The 13,731-nt window shown below is 36.7% G+C and overlaps 1 protein-coding gene across 2 annotated transcripts in view; it reads right to left on the bottom strand.

Annotated features, from left to right (window-relative positions):
* The window catches only part of atrnl1b (attractin-like 1b), a 116,120-nt gene extending 103,645 nt beyond the window's left edge, over positions 1-12,475 (bottom strand). For both annotated transcript variants that reach the window (XM_065262926.2, XM_065262927.2), the window contains exons 1-2: positions 11,365-12,475; positions 234-317 (exon numbers count right to left, since the gene is read on the bottom strand). In XM_065262926.2, coding sequence (XP_065118998.2) covers positions 234-317; positions 11,365-11,600 — 320 coding nt within the window. In that variant the 5' untranslated portion in view covers positions 11,601-12,475. The remainder of the gene's footprint in view (positions 1-233; positions 318-11,364) is intronic.
* Positions 12,476-13,731: the final 1,256 nt, after the last annotated feature.

Genomic DNA, 13,731 nt, shown 5'->3' with positions numbered 1-13,731 from the left:
GAACTTGTTGCCGGCTGCATAATCCAAAAATGAGAACATTTTACAGCATGTTCTCATTTCTGGTGAGTTTGAAGAGTGCGAGGTGGAATGTGCTCCCCCAAGCCTTTTCTGGTAACACAACACAGAAAACAACACCCTGTAAAGGGCTGCTGAAATGTATTTAAACTGCTTGTGCAATAGAAAACAAACCATAAAATAGCGTACTACTCTGATAAAAGAGAGATGCCACTTACTAGACCTCAATCAGCCAGGTGCACTTAGTTTTGTACTTGTAGTTGATAGGTCCATCTGTTAGGTAACCAGACGGCTCAGTCAACCTGAAAAACAAGAACACAGTCACCGTTCAGAGGTCCACATCGAACAAACCCCGAGGGGCAAACAGAACAATGCTGTGCATAAAGAAATAGACATAAGTGTTGCATAAAAGTGATGCTTTAGTTTAAGCAGGCACAAAGATGAAGCTGATTACATTTGGCCATATGGATACAGGCTTGTGTGGGTGATGCTTCACAATGATTCAACACTGCAAATGTGTTCATAGCACAGGTCTGGCCAATCAGTTTTCTTTCCCAGCCATACTGCAACAGAGCCGTCGGCCCCATGGAGCGACAGCACTTGGTTCGGCATTGCATCACCACGAAACACTAAGCCCGTCTGTGTCACGGGCCATGTTAAACGCACCAATACGGTAGCATTGTTTACCCAGACAGGGTCTATTGTTTGTAGATGCCATCTTAAAGGGACAAAGCCTCATAAACAATGACTGCAATATTCCAGAGACACACTCTTAATTGAACAAATTATTGCTGCTCACATAGCCAAACACTCCTCGAGGCTGATTTTGAACGAAAATCAATCATGACATTGCCGAGACCTTCTGTACGGTCCTTCTTCAAGAGAACAAAGAGAGAACTGAGCGAACGTTACACAAGCTATCTGGAGTGGATCAGAGGAAGTCACAGCTTCAGAACAATTATGCAAAGAGTGATATCTTGGTATTAGGCTTTCCATGTAGGTCAGCCGGCAAAACGTGGTGTTAGAAATATCAAGGGTTTGAATACCAGACAATTCACATACTTAAAAATACGTTTAAATAAAATATTATTCATGTCTTTGACAAGAGTAAAATTAATGAATGAATTGCAAAACAATGACCATATGCATCTTACAGTGCTCGTGGCTGTAGATAGTGATTAACATTTTATTTATTTTGCACGAAATTGAATGTTTTAGAATTATGGGAAACTTAAACCAAACTAGGGCTGTGACGGACAACAAAACTCACGGTTCTGATCACATTGCGGTTTTTGAGGCACGGATTGGATCATTTTTCGGATCAGCAAAAAGGTTGGGAAAAATCTAATAACAAATAAAGAAATTACAAACATTTATAAAAAAGAACAAAGTTGCACATTGAGAAAGGTCTAAAATTAGCATTAGGTACAGAAATCGAATTAAATGAATAATAACACTCTTTATTGTACAAATTAAATATTATTATTATTTTTAGAGCCACAGAAGTGATTTTCTGTTTGTCTTGAGTTGTTTAATTAACATTAATGACACAGACTTAAGTAGGTTAATCGAGGTTACTGTCTCTTTAAGAACAAATAAGCACAGACTGGTTTCTGACTCTATAATTCACTTAAGACATAAACAAATGTTTTTATTAGAAAAAGAATACTATGAGATCATTTTGTGTTTATGTGCCCTGTCAAGAACAAAAAATGATTTTATGTTGGCTTTCTTTTTGAAACGCGTCTCTCCGTATATGCACTACTGAGGGCACTTAAACGCGTGCACACACACAGGCGGACTGGGTAAATTCCAAACGGCACTTCACATAAAAATCTTACATAGTTTTTCATTGCTCTATTCAGCAAATGTATGTTAATGGACTACAGTATGAAACACAGTAGTTCAACTCTCTCTAGTTTACACGTGAGGAGTCCTGAATCTTTGAAGGGATGATGCCTGACTTGAGCTGGACTGGACACATTTAACCGGATGTGCATACAGAAAATCTGCTCACTTTAGCACATTTTTGCGGTTAAATTGTTTTAAATCACTTGAAGGTTAACATTTGCTAGCCTTAGAAATAGAAACATGTGCAAATGATAAACTTTCCCCATTTAAATTTGCATATTAATCCGCGAATCGCATGCGAGCCGAACTGCGGGTCGTGATCCATACAGATCACAGATCAACTGCGATCCGTCACAGCACTAAACCAAACACAACTTTGCAGAACCTATATTTATTAACTGCATGAAAAGCAGTACTCTGCAGTTTTCTATAACAATTTCTGCCAGAATTTCCTCATGTTTGTTTGGCATATACAAGTTGGTTTATTTGCAGTATTACTTAGAGGTTATACAAATCACACATACAATACATCATCTATCATCAATTGCGCTGAAATATCAGAGAAAGTTCTTACATATACATGTACAAAATGCAGCATGTTTACTTAAAACACAAGCAGCGGACTCTGACATAATATTAGTTTGCGTCCATTTAAACCCATCATTACTCCTGCTCGCATTTAAATGACATCAAAGTGACTTTCCCACAGTCTTCACAGACCACCCCCTCTCAGTAATCAGGACAGAAGCGGTCAAAAATGGACAAAAGTGACACATTTAAATTCCAGGTGTAAACAAAATGTGTCTCGCTTGTCCCCTTGTGATCTGATCGACGAAAACACATCTTAATACAAAGTGTAAACAGCCCCTAAATGTGTCAAATGTGTCCAAATCAACATCAGAATATTGCACACGTTAATAATCAAAAATTCTCTCATCATTTAGTCACTCCCCTTCCCAGATGTTAGGGCTGTGCAAAAAAACTCATGCGATTCTCATGCGTTTTACATCAGTAAAGCCGGTTTAGTGATTAGTAGTAAATCGCCATCACCTGCTTTCAGATGGAGCAGCATTTACTACACAGATCCGTATTTCAAAAAGAATCTAGGAAAAATTGTGTTAATCATCAAGGAAAATCGACTCTGATAATCGATGCAATTTTGCCTAGCTTCTTTTACTGATGAAACACGCATGAGAATCACAGGTGATTTTTTGCACAGCCCTACCAGATGTTAATGTTATCCTTTCTTTAGTTGAACACAATCTAATAATTGTATATTTAAATACAATGATGTTTTCTTCTTATGTGGAGCTAAACATAGCAAGACTTCATCAAAGACCACATACATCCATCTTTAAGGTAATCCAAATGAATTCCAAAATACATTTCATTACTTAAGGTCTTAATACACCACCGATAATATAGTTATGTATATTATTTTGCATTTCTTAACCTTTAGGTGCACCTTTAAGTGAACTATTCCTTCAAAGTAATTGAAATGTTAACAAAGCCAGCCCAAAGGATGAGTGAATATGAACCAAATTAAACCTAAATTCAGAAATGATGTTCATTTGTGCACCACATGGCCTCATGGGAGCTAACGCCAATCATCTCTGTGGTTGCTGTCCTGTAATCATTTCAGTTGGCCTGTGAATCAGTTCTTAAGAAGAAGCTGGGAATTTCTTCATAACCATTCCAGTATTGCACATTGCACAAACAAAATATCTGTGACTCACACAAAAGCTGAAAATCTAGCAATCACTATCTTGTCCTAGGCTAAATCGTAACCTATTAACAAGTTGCCCAGCTATTTCTTCGCTCTGTTCTGCAAGTCTATAATCAGACACTGGGATTTAAAGAGCAGTAAAATACAGTAATCATGGTGCACCACATCCTGTGCTAGGGAGGACGTCCCTCAAAGTGCTGGTTAAAGAGATGTTTCTTGAAATGCAGGCTCACAATCGGTGGCCCAAAAAAGCAAGAGTAGAGAACTGTAGGTGAGTCAACAATTAAATTATTTACCAGGTTTTTATGAATCTTTCATGAACTAGTATATATCCACCAACAGGCAGGACTAATTCCTACCACAGCATCTCTGGACAATGTTCAATCACCCAAGCCGAAAGGCTGGCCTTAGGCATTCAGACAGACACGAGGAGAGAGTTACATAAAAATTGCAAGTGTACAGAATAGCCAAAGCAACAAAACAAAAAAGGCTCGTATGCTTTTTCGAAGGGGTGTCAAAATAACAGAACCTCAAGGTCTGCCCTAACATAATGTAAGTCTTAGAAGACATGTGCAAAAGATGAATGCTGACAGTTTGGTGAGTGAAATTAGAGGAAGGCTTTTCGTCAGCTAACTCAACCCGTCTTCCTTTCACGTGAATAGATGTCTACTGATATCTGCTGATCGCTTCTTGGCCGTGACTATCTTGGCAGTCTATAGGTGTTTCTCAATGTCAAGGAAGGATCCTCGGAAGCCAGAATTTCAAGGATGCTACGTCATCGACATCCGTCGAAGGACTGTTCCAATGTCGAGGATCCTCAGAATTTCAATCAAGGACTGAGTCCTTTGTTCAAAGAATTTCCCATATACAGGAAAGGATCCATATGTGTAGCCTTCGCGGTCTGAAATCACCCACAATCCTATGCGCGCAGCAATGAAAGCACACCTTTTCACTGACATAATGATGTAATGACGTGCACTTGCTAGCCTGTTCCATTTACAAGTTCTCTGAATGCTAAAAAGGAGCATCACCTAGCCTCTGAAGGAAGTGACTTGTAAGGACCACTCCTGCCAAAGAAGGATCCTTGACATTGAGAAACACCTTATGACTCTGTGGTAGGCTTGTTGCCTCCCACTGCGCCGTTTTTGGGCTGAGCTCTTGCTGTTGTGAAACAGGTAAGCTGTTTTAAGCACAACATGATGTGGAGGCAAGGACACTAGGTTAGAGATGCTGAACAATTCAGGTCCCTTCATTTATTTAAACAGCCAAGGTATCACCTCGCCTACACTATACTCAATACCCTATACACACTGTACCACCTACAAAAAATCTCAATTCAGTGTATGCAAACAGTATGCGTGTATTAATACATTGGGATTCTTGTAGCACAAAAACTGAGCTAGTCCACACTTGGGTTTGACACATAATTAAAAATGTATAAAAACTGAATGCAGCGTAGCTCACTTAAAATAAACCCATCTGTCAAATTTTAAGTTACGGTATTGCAGATGAGAAGTTAAGCAGATACAATTCAATAAGAAACATTGATGTGCTTTATGTAGCCTTACATCAAGCAAGATCATTTACAAGAAGAGGCCATCAAAACAAATTTACAGTCAAAGTGGATTTCGAGAGGAATTTAATTTGATAAACTTCAAAAGCTCTTTGTTATTGTCCTGGATGTTTGGGTGAAGTGAGATACAAAAGACGCTTCCACATGGTCTGCATCAGTGTCTGAAAGAGCACTCAGCATTAAAGGACTGGATTAATGCCTGGTCCAAAACAACAGATACATTTTAAATAGATGATGCCTTCTCCAGTGGACATAGCTATGTCTAACCTGTATTTTGTCACTAGCACATTAACTTTCTGGATCCCAAACGGTAATCTTATCTATATAAACTGGAACCTAGACGCCACACTGTAAAAAATACTTTGCTGCCTTAAAATTTTTTGTTGAATCAACTTGGATTTACAAGTCATTTCAACTTACTATTATTTATCTTGACTAGAGATGAGTTGTTATAACTACAGGTGAGTTGTTCTAATTTATAAAATTAAGTTGACTATATTTTATAAGTTGTGACAACTCATCTCTGTTGACATGACTTAAATCTGAGTTGATTTAACAAAACATTTTAAGGCAGCAATGTATTTTTTACAGTGCCGTTTTTAAAGCTAATGCAGAAAATTAAAGTGAAAGTAAAACATATGCCACTGATCCCATCATATCTCTGATACAGAACCATACATTGTCTGACACAATGCGTTAGTCAAGCAGTCTTTCAAAGAGCACAAGCCTAGTTTACATGATGCATGTAAACATGCGATCTTTGTCCTTTACAGAAATGGAAAAACTTAATTTGACAGCATTGATACTACTTCGTTTTTACTATGGTTGTGCCGACAGACGATACTATCTTGTATCAACGATAGTCAGACATATGGCCGATAGCGGGCTTTCATGATGATAGTTGCCGATAGTTATTATTATTATCATCATAGTTTCACATTAACATGCGCATTGCTTGCTTTTCCTTGCATGAGAGGGTTTGTGGGCTTCACTTCGCGATAGAAGGCTTGTACTGCGAAAAGCCACCAGTAAAGATCAGTCTAAAAATAGTGCACAGATCAAGTCGACCGGCTCGGCTTAACTCAATTGCCAAATCGGTTCAACAACAAGTAGCCAACAGTCTAGAGAAGACATGATTTCACAATACAAATAGATGTTTATGCAAATAATAAAAAGGCTAACATACTAATCTTGCAAAACTGCGCTTAAACCTGCTGTGCTTTTTAATTAATTCACAACAAACACCCTTAATGTTTCTCTGGTGAGAAGTGCATTTTAATAAATAAAAGCACAAAATAAACTGTGATGGGTTGCTGAGGATAAAGCAACCAAACTCCCACTGTTTATGACCTTCAAATATGTCAGTAGCCCCTTTAACACAGCAATTCTGAGATTTAAATTACCATGAATTTACCAGAATGAATTTACCAGTAAATACTTAGCATTCTAAGGACATTGGCAGTTCGGCAAGTAGATGGTAAGCTGTTTAGAACAACTTTGGTAAAGAAATGTGGACGTAAACTTCAAGTGTGCTCGACTTTCAAGCAGCGTGTGTGTGAAAACGTCCGTAAACAGTGCGGGGGTAAAGGCATCATCTGTATAAAAACGTTATGATTGGCCCAAAGCTGTCAGCGCGGTCTGACGGCGTACAACCTAAATGCCGATAATCTATATTTTGTGTTCACACATAGCGCTTACCAGTAAATTACTGGTAATCTTAAAACCTCTCTTTCTGGTAAATTGGCAGCACTGATTTACCCGAAAGGTTCTGTTCACACATAACCTGTTAACTGCAATTTAGCAGTAAAGACTGTACAGTATGTGTGAAAGGGACTAGTTTTACCAAATTCACGAAATCCACTATAGAAAGAAGCTACATTAAGCTACTGCCAAAAATATTTAAAAGAAAGTTCAACAAACATTTTTATCAGTGGTAATTCCACTAGAGATGCACCGATCGACAAGTAATACATCAGAAAAGGACAGTTTTTGCTTCCTAAAACATAATCAGCAACCGGCTTTCGGCCTAATTTCACATAGCTGAAGTCAGACCACTCTGTTGTTCCATTAAATCCTGTAATTATAGATAAATAAAAATTGCAATATAGGCTACACTGTACATTATAAAACAATTAAATCTAATAAAAAAAACCTTCTGATTTCACAAGTATGTTTTATTTTTCATCATATGCTGAAGTTGTTGTTTCTATTTTCACATAGCTACCGATATTTTTAAGGGCAGTTAAGCCTGTTCACAAGGAAATAAACATTTTGTAGATGTACTCTTCAGCCTTTTCACACACAGATATTGAAAAAACACACAAAAAATGGGGATTTGTCCAGGGATAGTTTATTTTGGTTTATTCAGACTATGATTTTACAGAATCTTTGCGTGCGTTTACACACATCCTGTAAAGATCCTATAAAGACAAGTGCTGTGACATGCACTTGCAGATTTTGTCTTAAGTATGTTTGCTTTTTATACAAGATTTCTGTCTTGGGAAACCATCACGCATGTACATTTTTGTTTCTGATTCAATCATAAACGAGCGCATGACATGCTCTAATAATATGCTTCTATTAAACTGGCAATCGATCTCAGGTTCAGCGTGGAAAGTTAGGAGCTCCCAGATCGCTCCCTGACAGTTTTCAACTTATTGTTGCAATGACGCGACTTCTCACTATGGCAGGCCCAATACAGCTTTGCTACTGCCTTTTGTTTATACAGAACGCGTTCCATAAATGTTACGGTAAAATTTCTAGTAGTGTGATAGGACAATACATTGCAGAGGTCGATATATCGGCCGATGTTTGACTTTTTATTATACCTTTTCAATCAGGCAGTAAATTTCTCTATTACTTAAATTTCATGTTTGTAATGAAAAGACACTGAGTGTCACTCAATGTAAAGCCAAAGTCTGACAGAAAGTAAAATGACCAATAATTGCTCCCTTTTTAACATGACGTTATGTCACACACAACATCACACTAGTTTAACAAACTTATTCAAACATTACTGGTCCGTGAGATGTCAGATCCACATTAATTATGTCTTGTAAATATGTTTTTAGTACTTCAAAAGGGTATATTTATAAATGCATGGTTTCCCGCAGCATATTTCAGTTAAGGCAGCCTGCCTAAGCTTGGAAACCCTACCCCTTAACTAGGTCTTCCAAAAAAAAAAAAATGAGAAAGACGTGATCCGGAACGTCACTGTCTGGAGGATAACTAGCCAGTTGATAAAACATCTTGGAGAATAGCGCAGACGCACTTCACACCGCGAGCGTGCATGCGCACCACGCGGCCGAAATGAGATAAGACGTGGTCCGTCATGTCTGGAGAATAGCCAGTTGCTAAAACGCGTGTCTGTGAGAACTGTATGTGGACTTGTGTTTTGGGGTTATTTAAGCCTGCCTGTTATTGTATTAGTCTATAGTTCTTGCAATTTTAAAGTAAGTTAGTTTGTGATTTTGTTGTTTAAGCAACCTGCTAGATGTTCTACAACATCTGCTTCAGTTTTATGTTTATTAACCCTTTAGTTTCACTTCATCATGCAGCTATTCTCGTTAGAGGTAAAACATTTAATTCATTAATAATCTAGTATGTGTTAATTTTCTGTCATAGTTTCTTCAAAGTTTTAAGTTTTATTTGAGCGTTTTAAAAATAAATATTTTATTTATTTTATTAAAATATTTAAATTTTCATCATGACGTATACGCCCCGCCTCTTTGATTACCACGCCCTCGGAACCCCAACCACCCGCCCAACCCTACCACCTTAACTAACAAATTTTCTGTGGGAAACCCTGAAATGTTATGGGTAACAAATGTTTTTTTAGTTTCACCAATTTTGTGTTTGTCTCTTATTTAATGTAATAACATTTTTGTTATACATATCGGCCATAAAAAGCCTTATCTTTCAATCACTAGTTTCTCCCCTTTATGGGAGCAATCCCACAAACAATTATGGAAAATGTTTGCTTTCACACAGATTTTTTTCCGGGATCAAGATGCTGTGTGTGAATGGGGTATTTCAGTTTTTCTTTTCTGTTGCTTAAACAAAGAAAAAAAATCAGCAATTTAAATCATTAAAAATCCTGATTGACGTACACTAAATTCCACAGTTAAAGTCCACAATATCAGCATAAGAAATATGGGCTTACAACAACATCCGTAGATTAAATACCGAAACAGTCATAAACTTTCACAAACATAAAATACACATTAATACCCAAAGGAAGTTACATCATGAGATGACACAACATGCAGCTAGCCACAAACAGCCAGCTTATCTCTAAATAAGATAGAGGTTTAGACTGTCATGACATTATGGCTCTGTAAATGTACAAACCACACATTTATGACAACAAAGTTGACTGCTTGTAAAAATTAACCCCCATTAGTGAATATTGGTAACACAAAATTTCATTAAATTTTAGTGTTTCCTTTTTGTAATTCAGAGAAATTAATCAAAACAAACTGAAAAAGAAATTACAAAATGTTAATTGTTATCAAAAGGGTTGTTTACTTTGCATCCCGAAATTTAAATATTACCAAGGTGAATATGTTATATTCTAACTTGAGGCAGACATGAACCAGTTTCTTTCAACATTGTTATTACACCAACAGGCAAGGTGTTTGTTACTTACAACACAGACTTTTCATAATTTTGCATCCTCATAAATAACATCTTCACAGCAAGCTATGGTATAAACAGTAGTGGGGTAAGCCAGACAAGTGACAAATTCCCTTTTACGAAATACCAGAATTTTTGCCCCGTGTATCCACCAAGTCGGTTTAATAAACAACAAAATGGTATTTGTCAGCACAACAGCCTTGTTGCATGATCGCTCACTTCTGAGAACTCCCCGTGTGTAAAAAATTGTCTACCTTTCTGCCCGAGACATAAGGACTATGGATTGCAGAGCAGCATCTAATGGGCGACACAGTGTGTATAAAAGATCAGTGCTTAGTTCCCAGTTACCTGGACAAGCATGAAAGGCTCAGCAATACGAAGCCAACAGAGTATCAAAATACCAAGGGAGGATATGTCTGCATATATCAATCTTTCGTGGCTTTCTTCCTGTTAGGACTGGTTGTCAGTCTCAAGTTTGGTTTGAGTGACAGCATTTATTATGCTAATAGCATCCTCTCAGCAGATTCAGAGATGGAGAATAGAGAGTGATCTTCAGTCTACCCAATGAAAGCAGTCTGCTATTTTTAGCAAGTGCAGGAGCTTTGTTCAAGAGTTTCATTTATCATACAGCTGTCAAACTACATTTGGTTAAAGCTAAATCATGTCTATATACAGCACTTTTGACATCCACTGTGAAGATACAGCCAAAACATATTTTTTCTAAAGAGTAATAAGCTGTTTTTATTTAATTATTTATTTTTACCATGGGTTGTTTCTTTAAAGCAGCACAAAAGAACATTTAATAATATCCATAAAATGAATACATCACCTTTAAATTTCTCCATATCGGCAGATGCTTTTATCCAAAGTGACTTCCAGTGAATCACAAGGTATAAATTTTTTATCAGTATGTGTGTTCCTAGGGTTTGAACCCATGACCTTTGATTGTGCCAATGCAGTCCTCTACCACTGAACAATAAAAATGGTACATAAATAAAAACCTCCTGTCTTTTTCAGTTCTTTAGTTGCTACTTAAAAGAAACAAACAAGTTTACAAATGTAGGCCTAAAAGCCAATTTATATAACTTTATTTAAAAAATTATTCTGTCTAACATGACCCACGAGTTTTCACATGAGAAAATTCATGATTTTTAACGTTTTTATCTACATTTTCAGCCACATGAAAAATGGTCTAAGAGGAGGGAACAAATGCCCCCACATATGTTTTTTTTTTGCCAGATGGTGCACACATGTGAAAAGTCCCTTTCAAGCTATCCAAAATTCCTACACAAATATAAAAATACAATTAGTAACACACTTGAAAAATTATTAAACGTACTATGGAAGCAGCCAACCGTTTGATGCTTATATGGGGTTCTCAAACATTAAAATAATAAACACTAAAAGCAATAAAACAAATTACATACACTATACGCTTCAAATACTACATGCTGGCTGGTTAATGAAACTAAATTCCACACACAAGCACATCCAACATGTTTCTCTTGACCCTGAAAGCTGAAAACATGTCCCAATGATCATAAATATCTAATTGAATACTTACTTGAATCTGCCCTGGCAGTGTTGACACTGGTCCCCAACCCATCCACGATCACAGACACAGGATCCATTCACACACCTGCCCGACAGACAGTTCTTCTCACATTGTTTAGATGGAGATCCATCTGATATCAGCACCAGGGTGAACATCACACACAGCCATAAATATCTGTGCATGCCCTGCAGTCTCTGCCCAACCAGAAAAAGCTTCAGTCTGGGCATCCTGTTCCCAGCATCCATAGTATTAAGGATGATGATGCTGTGTATCAATATCCTGGGGTCTTTCTTCCCAATCTGGTGTCCAGATTGTTTCAATTATAATAGCAGGGGGTTATCCATTCACTTACATATCAATATGTTCCTTATATATAAGCGATCACCCTTTATTTACCGAAAATCTAGGCAATTAATTCATGGAAAAAAAACAGATCAAAGTCTGATATTATAAAAGTACCATAAACACAGTCATATTAAATCATCTATTTCGCCTCATTGTGTTTCTGAACAAGGACAGGAATTTCCTACGTTACCTCCTGCGGTAAAGGGCTGGGAAACAATTCCCCATGACATTGAAAACAATCTTTCCCCCCAAATCTTTACCATAACTCAATCGATGGGATATGTTCAGCTTTAAAGCATCATATTATTCAACGGTCTTATTCTGCTCCCACAGACCCTCCGCAGCCATTTTAAAGCGTAAACATTACGCAGGCTGGGCAGATACACTACTGGTTCGCTTTAAATCCTTTAAACCTTGAGCGTTTTCTCAGTTAAACGTTTAAAAGCCACATATAAACCGCTAAATGGACCAGGTAATGGATATGTTTTCGGCGTAGAAAGCATCCTTTATAACCGCAGCAGGCAGTAACATGGATGTTGTTTCTGCTGTTGTCCGTTGCGCTGAGGGATTTGGAAAACCTGACCAACTATCCGCTATTCTCATATTTTTCCAGTTTTTTCAGCCTCGACGTGTTGTACTCCTTGTCAGACGGCTCGCGCCTCAGGGAATGTGCGTTTCTTTTCGTCCAGATATGTTGAAATATCCTCAATGTATAATTTTGGCCCCCAACGTTTAAGCGTCCACAGTGAAAGCTGCTCGCGCTGGCTGCTCCTCAGGTTGGAGCAAACTCAATACGGAGATGTCCGCGCATGCGCAATAGTACGAGCGTATATTTAAAGAGACAGTGTGGTCAGTGTGCGCGTTTATGGTCTTTTCATTGCAGTAGGGCAGGATTTATTAGACAATATAGCCTACTTTACTAAATTGGAACATATTTACTACGTTTTTCTTTGTTAAAACTATAATTTGTTGTGAAATATTGATTTGACATTTACATTACATTAGCAATACATTTCACAGTTATGCATTTGGCTTACAGTGGATTCAATCTACACATTTGTTATCAGTAAATTTGTTCCCTGGAGATCGAACCCTTGGCATTTACATTCCAACATGTAAAATATTGTAGTATACTGTTTTCTAAAGTATACTATTATATTATAGCATATTATTTTATACATATATTATATAATATAATTAATTGTGGTAAATTGATATACTACATAATACATTATAGTAATTTATATAATATGGTATTGAGTAGTATTAGTGAACATAGTGAATTGATAAACTGCGTAATAACTAACACTAACAAATAACTAGGCTCAAAAACACTTTACTATCTAGGGATTTTACTTTGCTATAGTAAATGATAAATAATACTTTTGTATTGCTGTATATTTTGTATATTCTGTCAATTGAGCTAAAGTAATATCCAGCTACGGTACTAGTAGTGAGCACTTTCCCAGAATTAAAAAATATAGATGTTTATCTAGGGCTGTCAAAAGATTAATCGCGATTAATCGCATACCAAATAAAAGTTTGTGTTTGCAATATATTTATGTGTGTATTGTGTGGAATTATAATGTATATATAAATACACACATGCATGTAGAAATTTAAGAAAAAATGTATTTATGTATAATTGTATTAATTTATATATAATATAAAATATATCAAAATCTAAATAAATAAATACACACATATAAATTTTCTTATATACATGCATGCATGTGTGTGTATTTTATATATAAAAAATAATTACACACAGTGCACACACTTAATTATGCAAAAACAGATTTTTATTTTGTATGCGATTAATCACGATTAATCTTTTGACAGCCATATTTACCCAGGATGCAGCTGGACTATGCAGACACAATAGCACAATAAAATAGAGCAAATTAAATACATTATAAGTACAAAATATATGACACCTTGATATAATAAGATATTGTACAACTTTAACCATCTCACACTTCACAACATCTTCAGTGATCTTACATCTCAAATATGAACTTTGTCCCTTTG

Source organism: Paramisgurnus dabryanus, chromosome 1, assembly GCF_030506205.2.
Source record: "Paramisgurnus dabryanus chromosome 1, PD_genome_1.1, whole genome shotgun sequence".
Classification (NCBI taxonomy): domain Eukaryota; kingdom Metazoa; phylum Chordata; class Actinopteri; order Cypriniformes; family Cobitidae; genus Paramisgurnus; species Paramisgurnus dabryanus.
This window is presented reverse-complemented; position numbering and strand designations above follow the sequence as displayed.